Below are 17,852 nucleotides of genomic sequence, written 5' to 3'. Positions count from 1 at the left end.
AGAGCAGCAGCAGAGCAGTCCAGATACACTGATGATACTCTGTCACATCCACAGGAACACAGGGACGATGCTGGACTGGACATTGTGTGTGACAGTGGAGCTGATCTCAGAGCAGTTCACACTGCAGCACTGACAGTCATCTCCACTTGTTGCGATTGGTCCGTCAGTCACTGCTGGATGAAGCTCTCCTCTCCACTCCACCTCCCAGTAACACGGCCCAGTCAGAGCCTCTCCACCCACCAGCTGATGGTGCTGCTTCACCCTCTCTGGATCATCAGGACACAGCTGATCCTCTCAACACCTCCACCTTCCTCATCACTCTGACAGAGATCATCATTAACTCCATCTGATGAGAGAAGCAGAGAGACAGTAAAGTGATAAATGAGTGTTTGCAGAGACTCCCTCCATCAGCTGTCAGTCAGTGATATAAAGACCAGCAGGACTTCAGTCCTGTTCAGACCACAAGTGGAGCGGCTGTGTAGCGTAGCCAGCTTCCTGTCAGCTCTCATGTTAACGTGTTGGAGTGAAGCTCACAGACCTGCAGACACTTTGGACATCAAGTGTGTTTACTCTGCAGGTTTCACTGAAGGACACAGTGGAAATAAACTGCTGACAGTCCCTGAACGCATCATGACTGCAGGAACACAGATATTCACTGCTCTCTTTAATGATGGACGGCTGTTTGGGTTCAAAGCTGTTAGAAACCAGCATCTCTATTTATTATGTTCAACATCAGCTGTGGTTTCTGGACTTCAGCAGAGGTTCTGGTCCGTATACAGACCACATGGTTACTAAATGTAATGATGGTTCTCTGAAATAAGAGCCAGTGATTTGCAGGCTTCAGTCAGACTGATCTGAGAGCTGTGACAAAGATGAACTCATCAGTTGTTCAGCGTTGAAATGAGAGAACAAACACTTTGAGATCAGATTTGATGCTCTGACAGTTTGATGAATGAGGACACTGTCTCTATACATCCTGTGATGCTGTCAGCTGTGATCCAGCTTTATTTCCTGTAGACATGAACACAACAACAACAGTCGTCTTCACATCAACTCAAACACACCATCACAACAAGCTTCTGATCTGATTGGCTGACTGCTCTCTCTCTGTCCAATCATGAAGCCTGTCACCGTTCTCCTCTCACAGCTTCACTGAGGAAAGCAGGAAATACTGGATCTTTACTTTGATACTGTGTTTAGTACAATACTGCTGAAACCAGCATGAACTGACTCCAACCCTCTACTGACCTCAGAGTCTCCAGTCTGCAGTCTGGACTCTCCTTCAGATCACACAGCAGCTTCACGTCTGAATCCTTCAGGTTGTTGTAGTCCAGGTCCAGCTCTCTCAGATGGGAGGGGTTGGACTTCAGCGCTGAGGCCAGAGAAGCACAGCTGATCTCTGACAAACTGCAGAGACTCAATCTGAATAAAGAATAAATGATGTAAGTTCAGAAGACAATGTTCCTGCTTGAAATCATTCAGTGATTAATAATCTGTTCAAAAAGAAAATGAGAAAATGGAAACTCCAAACATCTGAACCCAACAGGACGCAGGTTAAAACCTCTAAAATACAAAAGGTGACAAAGAGCTCTCATTAATATTAATGACAACGTGCTGCTACTTCAGTAAAGACGTGGTGACTTCACCTCTTAAACTCTGCAGCTCCACCAGTGGCTCCATCTATACAAACTCATGTTGTGAAGCCAAACAAATAAAAACTCACAAAAACGGATTTTAGATTCAATCAGAGTATCTTCAGTTTGAACTAGTGTGAGCATCATATAGTTTTATAAAACTGGTGGAAAAAGAAAATACTGAATATTTGTTGTTGTCTGTTCGTTGAAACAGAGATAACTTATTTATTAATTGTGTTTATGTATTTTATTATCACTTTCTTAAAAAACATGATGTGGAAGATAAGATGACAATCAAGAGTTGAAGAGGATCACAGTGAATTATCCAGTGTAGATTTTTCTCTTTATATGAAGGTTTTAAATGTGCAGCTCAACACTGCTCTGCCACAGTCAGTGGATTAAACCACTGTAGAGAAAATAGACTTCATCATTGAGATAGTCAGTGTGGATCAGTGTAATAAAAACTTCACATTCAACTCAACATCACAAAGTTTCCAAAGATGCAAATATGTCAGGATGAATTCTGGGGAAGAGTAAACAAAAGACATCTACTGTGTTTTTCATTCATTTTAATTTTTTTCAGGAAAAGTGGAGTCAGAAGATCAAATCATCTCCAGTTTAAACTATTCAGTCAGTATAAGCATCATGTAGCTTCATAAATCTCTGATCCCTCTCAGATGGGAGGGGTTGGACTTCAGAGCTGAGGCCACAGAAGCACAGCTGATCTCTGACAAACTGCAGCTCCTCAATCTGAATAAAGAATAAATGATGTAATAAAGATCTGTTTATATTCCATCAATGTTCAGTTGTTTAATGTGCAGTTCAACATCACTGTGTCCTCATCAATCAGCTGTATCCTAAAATGACTGAGTGACTTTGTTCTTGTGTTGTTGTGGATCATCATGTTGTAATGTCAGCCTTCTACAGACATCATCTAAATGTCACCACATTCATGTCAACACATGTTGTCAACATGCTGCTGAACTCTGCACCCTCTTTAACACCTGTCCCAACACTACAGTATCCAGAACCACATGAATCCAATTAGAGTCCAGACTGAATTCTGCTGACAGACTAAAAAAAGAGCTGTTGTGAGTTGTGTTCAGACAAACACAGAAAACAAGAAGAGTAAAGGATATTTAAAAGTTCTGTTGTGGATTTAAATCAGGTAGATAAACACTGCACAAGAGCAAAATACATGAACTGACCTCAAGATCTCCAGTCTACAGTTTGGACTCTTCAGTCCTTCACACAGAAGCTTCACTCCTGAATCCTTCAGACTGTTGAAACTCAGGTCCAGCTCTCTCAGATGGGAGGGGTTGGACTTCAGAGCTGAGGCCAGAGAAGCACAGCTGATCTCTGACAAACTGCAGCTCCTCAATCTGAATAAAGAATAAATGATGTAAGTTCAGAAGACAATGTTCCTGCTTGAAATCATTCAGTGATTAATAACCTGTTCAAAAAGAAAATGAGAAAATGGAAACTCCAAACATCTGAACCCAACAGGACGCAGGTTAAAACCTCTAAAATACAAAAGGTGACAAAGAGCTCTCATTAATATTAAAGGTCCCATATTATGACAAACTCACTTTTTCTGGGATTTGGGGTGTTATTTTGGGTCTATGCTGCTGCCACACGCGTACAAACTTTGAAAAAAGACCATCCGTGCTTTTTTGAGTGAGATACAGATGTCTGACGGTGTCTTGCCTGCAGTTTCCAGATGAGCGAGTCAAATTTCTGCCGGTCGTCGATGTGAGTCTGTTTGTGTGTGCTAACCGCTTCACATCGGACTGCTTCAGTAACGAGGGTCAGTACAAAGCTGGCTAACTAGTGAGCTCCGCCTCGGTCCGCTATGCAACGATGTTTGAAGCGAGTTTAATGTCGATAATATCACGAGGGAGCTCGGTTGTCACAGTGAAAAGTCTGGAAACATGTGCAGACTGGAGACAGAGACTATGCGGACAGTGTCCAAGAGTTTGGAGACTGTTGGAGACAAACACAGCTTTCGCTAGCTGCTTTCAGCTGTTACCTGTTGCAGGTCAGTGGGGGATGGGAGCCGGGTGGTTGTGTCGGGGAGTCCTGCTAACAGCTAAACTATCAGGTCACACACACACACACACAGTAGCCAACTTCATATGACAAATGTAGACAATTTTCATTTATTAATCACAATCAGAAATATTCGATCTTGTTTGGGGGCTTCACATAATAAACAAACAGAACTGGTCTATATGGAGGTTTTAATGGTCGAAACACAGACGTTATGACGTGAACCCTGTGTTGCGGTACACAAAACAAAAAGATCGTTGACTCAAGGTTTAGTGTTTGCCTCTTTATTTCCTTTTGCCACCAGCTTTCCTGTTTGTGTACAGGTTAGTCCTCCGTTTATGAGAGTGGCAGAGTGGCATCGGACTTGAGAGTTAGTGGGCCTAATGCATAACTGTGGTTACTACTGCGCATGTCTCTTTGCTGCTATAATAAACATTTGCTTAGGATTGTGACGAACAGGATGGAAACTGGTAACAAACAAACGTGCGGTTGGACGACAGCATCTCGGCGAGCCATAGCGACACATCCACCGTAAACATTAGCACATGCTACCGCTAGCCTGAACGCATCCTCTCCCTGAGAGGGGCGCGTGTTAGGACGGAGCTCATTAGCATAACAGCTGCAGAATCAGAACCAGCTGCTCTCAGCAGAGCTCAGTAGAGCCACTTTCAGACAGCTGATATTCAGGACCACTGATGGGTTTGGGGGCAATACATTTCTAATACAGTGCTGTTGGACCTCTGACAGCTGTGTGGAAGTGATGAAAAACAGTATAATATGGGACCTTTAATGACAACGTGCTGCTACTTCAGTAAAGACGTGGTGACTTCACCTCTTAAACTCTGCAGCTCCACCAGTGGCTCCATCTATACAAACTCATGTTGTGAAGCCAAACAAATAAAAACTCACAAAAACTGGTTTTAGATTCAACTCAACATCACAAAGTTTCCAAAGATGCAAATATGTCAGGATGAATTCTGGGGAAGAGTAAACAAAAGACATCTACTGTGTTTTTCATTTATTTTATATTTTTTAGGAAAAGTGGAGTCAGAAGATCAAATCATCTCCAGTTTAAACTATTCAGTCAGTATAAGCATCATGTAGCTTCATAAATCTCTGATCCCTCTCAGATGGGAGGGGTTGGACTTCAGAGCTGAGGCCACAGAAGCACAGCTGATCTCTGACAAACTGCAGCTCCTCAATCTGAATAAAGAATAAATGATGTAATAAAGATCTGTTTATATTCCATCAATGTTCAGTTGTTTAATGTGCAGTTCAACATCACTGTGTCCTCATCAATCAGCTGTATCCTAAAATGACTGAGTGACTTTGTTCTTGTGTTGTTGTGGATCATCATGTTGTAATGTCAGCCTTCTACAGACATCATCTAAATGTCACCACATTCATGTCAACACATGTTGTCAACATGCTGCTGAACTCTGCACCCTCTTTAACACCTGTCCCAACACTACAGTATCCAGAACCACATGAATCCAATTAGAGTCCAGACTGAATTCTGCTGACAGACTAAAAAAAGAGCTGTTGTGAGTTGTGTTCAGACAAACACAGAAAACAAGAAGAGTAAAGGATATTTAAAAGTTCTGTTGTGGATTTAAATCAGGTAGATAAACACTGCACAAGAGCAAAATACATGAACTGACCTCAAGATCTCCAGTCTACAGTTTGGACTCTTCAGTCCTTCACACAGAAGCTTCACTCCTGAATCCTGCAGCTTCTTGTTGTCACTCAGGTCCAGCTCTCTCAGATGGGAGGGGTTGGACTTCAGAGCTGAGGCCAGAGAAGCACAGCTGATCTCTGACAAACTGCAGCTCCTCAATCTGAATAAAGAATAAATGATGTAAGTTCAGAAGACAATGTTCCTGCTTGAAATCATTCAGTGATTAATAATCTGTTCAAAAAGAAAATGAGAAAATGGAAACTCCAAACATCTGAACCCAACAGGACGCAGGTTAAAACCTCTAAAATACAAAAGGTGACAAAGAGCTCTCATTAATATTAAAGGTGCCATATTATGACAAACTCACTTTTTCTGGGATTTGGGGTGTTATTTTGGGTCTATGCTGCTGCCACACGCGTACAAACTTTGAAAAAAGACCATCCGTGCTTTTTTGAGTGAGATACAGATGTCTGACGGTGTCTTGCCTGCAGTTTCCAGATGAGCGAGTCAAATTTCTGCCGGTCGTCGATGTGAGTCTGTTTGTGTGTGCTAACCGCTTCACATCGGACTGCTTCAGTAACGAGGGTCAGTACAAAGCTGGCTAACTAGTGAGCTCCGCCTCGGTCCGCTATGCAACGATGTTTGAAGCCAGTTTAATGTCGATAATATCACGAGGGAGCTCGGTTGTCACAGTGAAAAGTCTGGAAACATGTGCAGACTGGAGACAGAGACTATGCGGACAGTGTCCAAGAGTTTGGAGACTGTTGGAGACAAACACAGCTTTCGCTAGCTGCTTTCAGCTGTTACCTGTTGCAGGTCAGTGGGGGATGGGAGCCGGGTGGTTGTGTCGGGGAGTCCTGCTAACAGCTAAACTATCAAGTCACACACACACACACACAGTAGCCAACTTCATATGACAAATGTAGACAATTTTCATTTATTAATCACAATCAGAAATATTCGATCTTGTTTGGGGGCTTCACATAATAAACAAACAGAACTGGTCTATATGGAGGTTTTAATGGTCGAAACACAGACGTTATGACGTGAACCCTGTGTTGCGGTACAAAACAAAAAGATCGTTGACTCAAGGTTTAGTGTTTGCCTCTTTATTTCCTTTTGCCACCAGCTTTCCTGTTTGTGTACAGGTTAGTCCTCCGTTCATGAGAGTGGCAGAGTGGCATCGGACTTGAGAGTTAGTGGGCCTAATGCATAACTGTGGTTACTACTGCGCATGTCTCTTTGCTGCTATAATAAACATTTGCTTAGGATTGTGACGAACAGGATGGAAACTGGTAACAAACAAACGTGCGGTTGAACGACAGCATCTCGGCGAGCCATAGCGACACATCCACCGTAAACATTAGCACATGCTACCGCTAGCCTGAACGCATCCTCTCCCTGAGAGGGGCGCGTGTTAGGACGGAGCTCATTAGCATAACAGCTGCAGAATCAGAACCAGCTGCTCCCAGCAGAGCTCAGTAGAGCCACTTTCAGACAGCTGATATTCAGGACCACTGATGGGTTTGGGGGCAATACATTTCTAATACAGTGCTGTTGGACCTCTGACAGCTGTGTGGAAGTGATGAAAAACAGTATAATATGGGACCTTTAATGACGACGTGCTGCTACTTCAGTAAAGACGTGGTGACTTCACCTCTTAAACTCTGCAGCTCCACCAGTGGCTCCATCTATACAAACTCATGTTGTGAAGCCAAACAAATAAAAACTCACAAAAACTGGTTTTAGATTCAACTCAACATCACAAAGTTTCCAAAGATGCAAATATGTCAGGATGAATTCTGGGGAAGAGTAAACAAAAGACATCTACTGTGTTTTTATTCATTTTAATTTAGGAAAAGTGGAGTCAGAAGATCAAATCATCTCCAGTTTAAACTATTCAGTCAGTATAAGCATCATGTAGCTTCATAAATCTCTGATCCCTCTCAGATGGGAGGGGTTGGACTTCAGAGCTGAGGCCACAGAAGCACAGCTGATCTCTGACAAACTGCAGCTCCTCAATCTGAATAAAGAATAAATGATGTAATAAAGATCTGTTTATATTCCATCAATGTTCAGTTGTTTAATGTGCAGTTCAACATCACTGTGTCCTCATCAATCAGCTGTATCCTAAAATGACTGAGTGACTTTGTTCTTGTGTTGTTGTGGATCATCATGTTGTAATGTCAGCCTTCTACAGACATCATCTAAATGTCACCACATTCATGTCAACACATGTTGTCAACATGCTGCTGAACTCTGCACCCTCTTTAACACCTGTCCCAACACTACAGTATCCAGAACCACATGAATCCAATTAGAGTCCAGACTGAATTCTGCTGACAGACTAAAAAAAGAGCTGTTGTGAGTTGTGTTCAGACAAACACAGAAAACAAGAAGAGTAAAGGATATTTAAAAGTTCTGTTGTGGATTTAAATCAGGTAGATAAACACTGCACAAGAGCAAAATACATGAACTGACCTCAAGATCTCCAGTCTACAGTTTGGACTCTTCAGTCCTTCACACAGAAGCTTCACTCCTGAATCCTGCAGCTTGTTGTTCCTCAGCTCCAGCTCTCTCAGATGGGAGGGGTTGGACTTCAGAGCTGAGGCCAGAGAAGCACAGCTGATCTCTGACAAACTGCAGCTCCTCAATCTGAATAAAGAATAAATGATGTAAGTTCAGAAGACAATGTTCCTGCTTGAAATCATTCAGTGATTAATAATCTGTTCAAAAAGAAAATGAGAAAATGGAAACTCCAAACATCTGAACCCAACAGGACGCAGGTTCAAACCTCTAAAATACAAAAGGTGACAAAGAGCTCTCATTAATATTAAAGGTGCCATATTATGACAAACTCACTTTTTCTGGGATTTGGGGTGTTATTTTGGGTCTATGCTGCTGCCACACGCGTACAAACTTTGAAAAAAGACCATCCGTGCTTTTTTGAGTGAGATACAGATGTCTGACGGTGTCTTGCCTGCAGTTTCCAGATGAGCGAGTCAAATTTCTGCCGGTCGTCGATGTGAGTCTGTTTGTGTGTGCTAACCGCTTCACATCGGACTGCTTCAGTAACGAGGGTCAGTACAAAGCTGGCTAACTAGTGAGCTCCGCCTCGGTCCGCTATGCAACGATGTTTGAAGCCAGTTTAATGTCGATAATATCACGAGGGAGCTCGGTTGTCACAGTGAAAAGGCTGGAAACATGTGCAGACTGGAGACAGAGACTATGCGGACAGTGTCCAAGAGTTTGGAGACTGTTGGAGACAAACACAGCTTTCGCTAGCTGCTTTCAGCTGTTACCTGTTGCAGGTCAGTGGGGGATGGGAGCCGGGTGGTTGTGTCGGGGAGTCCTGCTAACAGCTAAACTATCAGGTCACACACACACACACACAGTAGCCAACTTCATATGACAAATGTAGACAACTTTTATTTATTAATCACAATCAGAAATATTCGATCTTGTTTGGGGGCTTCACATAATAAACAAACAGAACTGGTCTATATGGAGGTTTTAATGGTCGAAACACAGACGTTATGACGTGAACCCTATGTTGCGGTACACAAAACAAAAAGATCGTTGACTCAAGGTTTAGTGTTTGCCTCTTTATTTCCTTTTGCCACCAGCTTTCCTGTTTGTGTACAGGTTAGTCCTCCGTTTATGAGAGTGGCAGAGTGGCATCGGACTTGAGAGTTAGTGGGCCTAATGCATAACTGTGGTTACTACTGCGCATGTCTCTTTGCTGCTACAATAAACATTTGCTTAGGATTGTGACGAACAGGATGGAAACTGGTAACAAACAAACGTGCGGTTGAACGACAGCATCTCGGCGAGCCATAGCGACACATCCACCGTAAACATTAGCACATGCTACCGCTAGCCTGAACGCATCCTCTCCCTGAGAGGGGCGCGTGTTAGGACGGAGCTCATTAGCATAACAGCTGCAGAACCAGAACCAGCTGCTCTCAGCAGAGCTCAGTAGAGCCACTTTCAGACAGCTGATATTCAGGACCACTGATGGGTTTGGGGGCAATACATTTCTAATACAGTGCTGTTGGACCTCTGACAGCTGTGTGGAAGTGATGAAAAACAGTATAATATGGGACCTTTAATGACAACGTGCTGCTACTTCAGTAAAGACGTGGTGACTTCACCTCTTAAACTCTGCAGCTCCACCAGTGGCTCCATCTATACAAACTCATGTTGTGAAGCCAAACAAATAAAAACTCACAAAACTGATTTTAGATTCAATTCAACATCACAAAGTTTCCAAAGATGCAAATATGTCAGGATGAATTCTGGGGAAGAGTAAACAAAAGACATCTACTGTGTTTTTATTCATTTTAATTTAGGAAAAGTGGAGTCAGAAGATCAAATCATCTCCAGTTTAAACTATTCAGTCAGTATAAGCATCATGTAGCTTCATAAATCTCTGATCCCTCTCAGATGGGAGGGGTTGGACTTCAGAGCTGAGGCCACAGAAGCACAGCTGATCTCTGACAAACTGCAGCTCCTCAATCTGAATAAAGAATAAATGATGTAATAAAGATCTGTTTATATTCCATCAATGGTCAGTTGTTTAATGTGCAGTTCAACATCACTGTGTCCTCATCAATCAGCTGTATCCTAAAATGACTGAGTGACTTTGTTCTTGTGTTGTTGTGGATCATCATGTTGTAATGTCAGCCTTCTACAGACATCATCTAAATGTCACCACATTCATGTCAACACATGTTATCAACATGCTGCTGAACTCTGCACCCTCTTTAACACCTGTCCCAACACTACAGTATCCAGAACCACATGAATCCAATTAGAGTCCAGACTGAATTCTGCTGACAGACTAAAAAAAGAGCTGTTGTGAGTTGTGTTCAGACAAACACAGAAAACAAGAAGAGTAAAGGATATTTAAAAGTTCTGTTGTGGATTTAAATCAGGTAGATAAACACTGCACAAGAGCAAAATACATGAACTGACCTCAAGATCTCCAGTCGACAGTTTGGACTCTTCAGTCCTTCACACAGAAGCTTCACTCCTGAATCGTGCAGCTTGTTGTTGTTACTCAGGTTCAGCTCTCTCAGATGGGAGGGGTTGGACTTCAGAGCTGAGGCCAGAGAAGCACAGCTGATCTCTGACAAACTGCAGCGCCACAATCTGAATAAAGAATAAATGATGTAAGTTGAGAAGACAATGTTCCTGCTTGAAATCATTCAGTGATTAATAATCTGTTCAAAAAGAAAATGAGAAAATGGAAACTCCAAACATCTGAACCCAACAGGACGCAGGTTAAAACCTCTAAAATACAAAAGGTGACAAAGAGCTCTCATTAATATTAAAGGTGCCATATTATGACAAACTCACTTTTTCTGGGATTTGGGGTGTTATTTTGGGTCTATGCTGCTGCCACACGCGTACAAACTTTGAAAAAAGACCATCCGTGCTTTTTTGAGTGAGATACAGATGTCTGACGGTGTCTTGCCTGCAGTTTCCAGATGAGCGAGTCAAATTTCTGCCGGTCGTCGATGTGAGTCTGTTTGTGTGTGCTAACCGCTTCACATCGGACTGCTTCAGTAACGAGGGTCAGTACAAAGCTGGCTAACTAGTGAGCTCCGCCTCGGTCCGCTATGCAACGATGTTTGAAGCCAGTTTAATGTCGATAATATCACGAGGGAGCTCGGTTGTCACAGTGAAAAGTCTGGAAACATGTGCAGACTGGAGACAGAGACTATGCGGACAGTGTCCAAGAGTTTGGAGACTGTTGGAGACAAACACAGCTTTCGCTAGCTGCTTTCAGCTGTTACCTGTTGCAGGTCAGTGGGGGATGGGAGCCGGGTGGTTGTGTCGGGGAGTCCTGCTAACAGCTAAACTATCAGGTCACACACACACACACACAGTAGCCAACTTCATATGACAAATGTAGACAATTTTTATTTATTAATCATAATCAGAAATATTCGATCTTGTTTGGGGGCTTCACATAATAAACAAACAGAACTGGTCTATATGGAGGTTTTAATGGTCGAAACACAGACGTTATGACGTGAACCCTGTGTTGCGGTACACAAAACAAAAAGATCGTTGACTCAAGGTTTAGTGTTTGCCTCTTTATTTCCTTTTGCCACCAGCTTTCCTGTTTGTGTACAGGTTAGTCCTCCGTTTATGAGAGTGGCAGAGTGGCATCGGACTTGAGAGTTAGTGGGCCTAATGCATAACTGTGGTTACTACTGCGCATGTCTCTTTGCTGCTATAATAAACATTTGCTTAGGATTGTGACGAACAGGATGGAAACTGGTAACAAACAAACGTGCGGTTGAACGACAGCATCTCGGCGAGCCATAGCGACACATCCACCGTAAACATTAGCACATGCTACCGCTAGCCTGAACGCATCCTCTCCCTGAGAGGGGCGCGTGTTAGGACGGAGCTCATTAGCATAACAGCTGCAGAATCAGAACCAGCTGCTCTCAGCAGAGCTCAGTAGAGCCACTTTCAGACAGCTGATATTCAGGACCACTGATGGGTTTGGGGGCAATACATTTCTAATACAGTGCTGTTGGACCTCTGACAGCTGTGTGGAAGTGATGAAAAACAGTATAATATGGGACCTTTAATGACAACGTGCTGCTACTTCAGTAAAGACGTGGTGACTTCACCTCTTAAACTCTGCAGCTGCACCAGTGGCTCCATCTATACAAACTCATGTTGTGAAGCCAAACAAATAAAAACTAACAAAAACTGGTTTTAGATTCAACTCAACATCACAAAGTTTCCAAAGATGCAAATATGTCAGGATGAATTCTGGGGAAGAGTAAACAAAAGACATCTACTGTGTTTTTATTCATTTTAATTTAGGAAAAGTGGAGTCAGAAGATCAAATCATCTCCAGTTTAAACTATTCAGTCAGTATAAGCATCATGTAGCTTCATAAATCTCTGATCCCTCTCAGATGGGAGGGGTTGGACTTCAGAGCTGAGGCCACAGAAGCACAGCTGATCTCTGACAAACTGCAGCTCCTCAATCTGAATAAAGAATAAATGATGTAATAAAGATCTGTTTATATTCCATCAATGTTCAGTTGTTTAATGTGCAGTTCAACATCACTGTGTCCTCATCAATCAGCTGTATCCTAAAATGACTGAGTGACTTTGTTCTTGTGTTGTTGTGGATCATCATGTTGTAATGTCAGCCTTCTACAGACATCATCTAAATGTCACCACATTCATGTCAACACATGTTATCAACATGCTGCTGAACTCTGCACCCTCTTTAACACCTGTCCCAACACTACAGTATCCAGAACCACATGAATCCAATTAGAGTCCAGACTGAATTCTGCTGACAGACTAAAAAAAGAGCTGTTGTGAGTTGTGTTCAGACAAACACAGAAAACAAGAAGAGTAAAGGATATTTAAAAGTTCTGTTGTGGATTTAAATCAGGTAGATAAACACTGCACAAGAGCAAAATACATGAACTGACCTCAAGATCTCCAGTCTACAGTTTGGACTCTTCAGTCCTTCACACAGAAGCTTCACTCCTGAATCACTCAGACTGTTTCTACTCAGGTCCAGCTCTCTCAGATGGGAGGGGTTGGACTTCAGAGCTGAGGCCACGACTTCACAGTCAGTCTCTGAGAGTCCACAACCAGAAAGTCTGTGATGACAGAGAAAATAAAACTGAAGGTCAAATAAAATCTGACACTTTATCTAAAAAACAGACATGAACACATTTGGCTGCAGCTCAGCTGGTCAGTTGTTCAGCCTGAGCTGGTCAGTCATTGATCACAAGGTTTGTGGTTTGAAACCTGAGCTCCTCCTGTCCACATGTCAAAGTGTCCTTGAGCAAACTAATGATCCCTCAATGGCAGCTTTAGACCAAAGTGTCTCCCAAACAAGCTGATGTGATCTGTGTCTGTTAAACTTTATTTGAACATGATGTCACTGAGTGCTACAATCACTGGAGGTTGTAACAGCACTTGTATGTATTGACCTCAGTCATGTGCTTGTATGTAGTCTATGCATCTTTTAATATCACTCTGCTTTTCATCACAGATTGTTTTATTATAACTTCATAGTGAATAGTTTTACTCAAGTGGAGTTCAGCTGTTTAACGACATCATTTCTTCTTGTAGTCTGGTGATGATAAAATCTCTCCACTGAACTGGACCTGCTGAGTTCTCCTTCACTGGCAGGATGAACCCTGATGTTGTCCCAGGAGCTGAATGTGTGATAGCTCTGGAGTTTACCAGTTTACAGACCAGTCCATTCAAATACTACCAGAGAGAGAGACAGAGAGAGCGTCCTCAGTGTTGATGAGTCAAACTCATTTATGATATAGAAACACGTGAGAAAAGAAACTGATTATAAGCAAGTAAACAATGTAAAGTTGCTCCTTTTATTCAATGAGAATGGAGAGGGAGATTTTTTTGCTTTTCAAGAGGGAACATGTCCTCGATTGACATCCTCTCAAATCAAGCGATAATAATAGACATGTTAAACACTGTGAGAATGGACGGATCAGTCCTTCATCCTTCCGGCTATAATACCCTGGTCTCTTCACCACTCCTGTGGCAGATTGTTCCCTCACGTTGGGTGATTATACCTGTGCTCTTGCTAAACCTCAGTACATTATCTCAGTGTCATCTAGTGTTTTGTTGACTACGTGTTTTGTGCTCCAGTGTTTTTTCTGTGGCTAGACGCCATCTCGTTCCTGTGTTTTTCCCTCTCCACGTGTGCAGATCCTCAGCGTCTCTCAGCTCAGCTCGCAGCTTCACCCATCTGCCTGGACTCTCTCCATCGCTCCATCCTGCCTGTCCTCCTCGCTCCCAGCACCGACTTGTTCACCTCAATAAATCACCTTTGAATTCATCTCTATCTCAAGTCTCTGCAGTTTGGGTCCGACTGAAAACCTCAACCCTCACAGATCCAGCAGATCACAGATATTACATGTCTGTGTGTCTGTATATAATAAGAACAATAAACAGACACATTATAGAAACAAAGTGCAGAAACTCTCTCCACTGTAACAATAAGACTGTTGTGATAAAATGACTGTAACAACATGTTTCCATCTTCCATCACTTGAAGAGAGTTAGAAGATGAGAGAAGATACTTTTTTTCTTTTAGATATTTAAAGTGCAAAACACAAACAGTACTAATATTTCAGAAAGCAAGTTTTACTTGTTTGACTTTTATAGAGCTGAACTTTTAGACTGTGCATGTGTGAAACGTGTGGATCTTTAATACTGATGACGTCAGCTCAACATTGTTTTATAATGTAATAAACACACAATGATAATCTTATCTGGACTCACACAGCCTTCCTGCAGTTCCTCACAGCTGGAATCAGTCTCCGTCGTCCATGTACTGTTGCATTGTACTTCTTCAGGTCCAACTCATCCAGAACCTCCTCTGACATCTGCAGCATGTAGGCCAGAGCTGAGCAGTGGATCACAGAGAGTTCCTTCTCTGATCTGTTCTCTGACTTCAGGAACTCTTGGACCTCCTGATGAACTGAGTGGTCGTTCATCTCCATCAGACAGTGGAAGATGTTGATGCTTCTGTCAGGAGAGACTTCATCTCTGTTCATCTCCTTCAGGTTGTTGATGGCTCTCTGGGTGATTTCTGGACTGTTGCCTCTCTGACCCAGCAGACCTCCTAAGAGTCTCTGGTTGGACTCCAGAGAGAGGCCATGAAGGAAGCGAACAAACAGGTCCAGGTGGCCATTTTTACTTTCAAGGGATTTCTCCATGGCACTCCTCAGGAATTCATCCAGGGACGGGTAACAGGTCTCATGGCCAGAAAAAAACTTAGAGATCTTCTCAAAAACAGACTTTGGTTTTAAGTCCCTGAGTCTGAAGTCTTTTAGGAAAGCCTCCAGGACCTCTGTGTTCCTGTTGGTGTGACACTGGAACATGTAGACTGCAGCCAGAAACTCCTGAACGCTCAGATGAACAAAGCAGTAGACTGTTTTCTGGAAGATCACATTCTCTCTTCTGAAGATCTCTGTACAAACTCCTGAGTACACCGAGGCCTCTGTGACATGAAGACCACACCGCTCCAGGTCTTCTTGGTAGAACATGATGTTTCCTGTCTCCAGATGTTCAAACGCCAGCCTCCCCAGCTTCAGAAGAACTTCCCTGTCAGCCTCCGTCAGCTTCTGTGGACTCGTCTCACGTCCCTCATCGTACTTCTGCTTCTTCCTCTTTGTCTGAACCAGCAGGAAGTGTGAGTACATGTCAGTCAGGGTCTTGGGCAGCTCTCCTCTCTGGTCTGTAGGCAACATGTGCTCCAGAACTGTAGCAGTGATCCAGCAGAAGACTGGGATCAGACACATGATGTGGAGGCTCCTGGAGGTCTTGATGTGTGAGATGATTCTGCTGGACAGATCTTCATCACTGAACCTCCTCCTGAAGTACTCCTCCTTCTGGGCGTCAGTGAAGCCTCGTACTTCTGTTACCCTGTCAACACGTGAAGGAGGGATCTGATTGGCTGCTGCAGGTCGGGAAGTTATCCAGATGAGAGCCGAGGGAAGCAGCTTCCCCTCGATGAGGTTTGTCAGCAGCACGCTGACTGATGACTTCTGTGTGACATCAGACACGACCTCGTGGTTCTTGAAATCCAGTGAAAGTCTGCTTTCATCCAGGCCGTCAAAGATGAACAGAAGTTTACAGACAGCGAGCTTCTCTGCTGTCACCTTCTGTAATGTTGGATGGAAAACATGGAGCAGCCTGAGAAGACTGTACTGCTCATCTCTGACCAGGTTCAGCTCCCTGAACGAGAGCAGAACCAGCAGACTGACATCTTGGTTTTCGGAGCCCTCTGCCCAGTCCAGAGTGAACTTCTGCACCGAGAAGGTTTTTCCAACTCCAGCGACGCCGTTGGTCAGAACCACTCTGATGCGTCTCTGTTGGTCAGGTGAGGCTTTAAAGATGTCGCAGCACTTGATTGGAGTGTCATGGAGGGTCTCCATCTTGGAAGCTGTCTCTAGCTGTCTCACCTCATGTTGGGTATTAACCTCTTCACTCTGTCCCTCTGTGATGTAGAGCTCAGTGTAGATCCTGTTGAGGAGGGTTCCACTTCCTGTTTCATCACTTCCTGTTTCAGTTCCTTCAGTCACACGTTCACATTTCCTCCTCAGACTGATCTTATGTTCATCTAACACCTCCTGCAGACCAACATCCACTAAAAAAAGGGAGAAAAGTGTGAGACAAAACAAAACACAACGACAATCTGCACATTATTTTCACTTTCATTTAAAAGGACCAAAATAAGAATATATAAAGCAGTAAAGGTGCTGCTGTATGTGCACTGGCCTTCTACAGGAGGGCTGTAACGGGAGAGCATCCCATTTCTTATCTTTCAAACAAACTTGATAGCCTTTAGAAATGGTACTCAGCCACTGAGATGGAGGCATTGGCTCTAATGGCTCCAGGACTTGTTGAGCTTTCTGTCAGCTTGTCTGCTGCTCCTGTGGTTGTTTTTACACGTTACAATCGTCTCGTTTTATTGGTGCAGTAGTCCAGTTTTTGGGGGGATTTGTTTCTGTTAGGTTTAGTTCTAATGTTGGTTTGGCTTCGAGGGCAGAACCAAGATCCTACGGCCCGTTGTGGGTTGTTCTGGCTTCTCTTCTCTTGGTTGCCCCATCCTGCCCCCCCCAGCAGGAACTGTGCACTTCTTCAGCCTGAAAACTTACTAGAAGGCATTCAGTTGATTTGATGAAGCGGATGTACTTGCTTGCTTCTTGTGATTTTGGTGTTTGTATCTGACTAAGTCTTTAAATAAATACACTGCCCAGCAAAAAACACAAAAAGTCATGTTGCGAACGACCACATGGTTGTGACATCAGAACGGCCTGCGTGTAGCCTAGCGCTTAAATGCGGCCTCCTTGCACTAACAAAGCCTGGTAAACAAAGGAAAGTGCACTGACCCTAATGTCCAGCAGGCAGCGCCTGCTTGTCACAGTCCCCCCAGGTTTGAAAGCTCTCATCTCCCATTGTCCGTGGGCGCGACTGGAGGAGATAAGTACAGCTGCACCCATTTCATCGCCAGTCCCAGGTGTAACGTGTTGCTGGAAGCATCAGCTTCCCTCTACACAACGGTTACACAAAGGGACCCTACCCTCGTAGGCCACAGTCTCTCATCTCGCTGGACAAGCCAAAACTGCCCCGTGTTTACCAAACACGCTCCGGATCCAGAAAAGACGCTGTGCAACCAGTTTCTTTCCTTGCCTGCAGAAGGAGGATTTCTCCTCAAAACGCCTGGGGCCTCATGTATCAATGTTGCGTACGCACAAAAACGTGGCGTACGTCATTTTCCACGGCAACGTTCAGATGTATCAAAAGTGAAATGACCGTGGAAATGTGCGGTGCCCCACGCCAGCTTCATGGCTGGCGTACGCACGTTTCTACAGCTATTGTTCCTTTGGCGACACTTTGAGGTGATGCTGGGAAACTGTTAATTATGTGAAAAAATTTGTCCTCAGAGTAATGTGC

At 43.6% G+C, this 17,852-nt stretch overlaps 1 protein-coding gene across 4 annotated transcripts in view; it reads right to left on the bottom strand.

Moving 5' to 3' along the window:
• The window catches only part of LOC311249883 (NACHT, LRR and PYD domains-containing protein 3-like), a 140,720-nt gene that overhangs the window by 55,119 nt on the left and 67,749 nt on the right, over positions 1-17,852 (bottom strand). For 2 of the 4 annotated variants that reach the window (XM_084341246.1, XM_084341247.1), the window contains 4 exons: positions 10,339-10,515; positions 7,843-8,016; positions 5,345-5,521; positions 2,843-3,016 (listed from right to left, as the gene is read on the bottom strand). In XM_084341246.1, the coding sequence (XP_084197372.1) occupies positions 2,843-3,016; positions 5,345-5,521; positions 7,843-8,016; positions 10,339-10,515 (702 nt within the window). Of the gene's footprint in view, positions 1-2,842; positions 3,017-4,186; positions 4,887-5,344; positions 5,522-6,841; positions 7,385-7,842; positions 8,017-10,338; positions 10,516-12,838; positions 13,013-14,672; positions 16,543-17,852 lie in introns of those variants that run through there. The other 2 variants (XM_084341248.1, XM_084341250.1) reach the window with 2 other exon arrangements.

Source organism: Pagrus pagrus (genome assembly GCF_965226575.1).
Source record: "Pagrus pagrus genome assembly, chromosome: 20".
Lineage (NCBI taxonomy): Eukaryota > Metazoa > Chordata > Actinopteri > Spariformes > Sparidae > Pagrus > Pagrus pagrus.
Note: the sequence above shows the minus strand (reverse complement) of the source record. Positions and strands in the feature narration are given on the sequence as shown.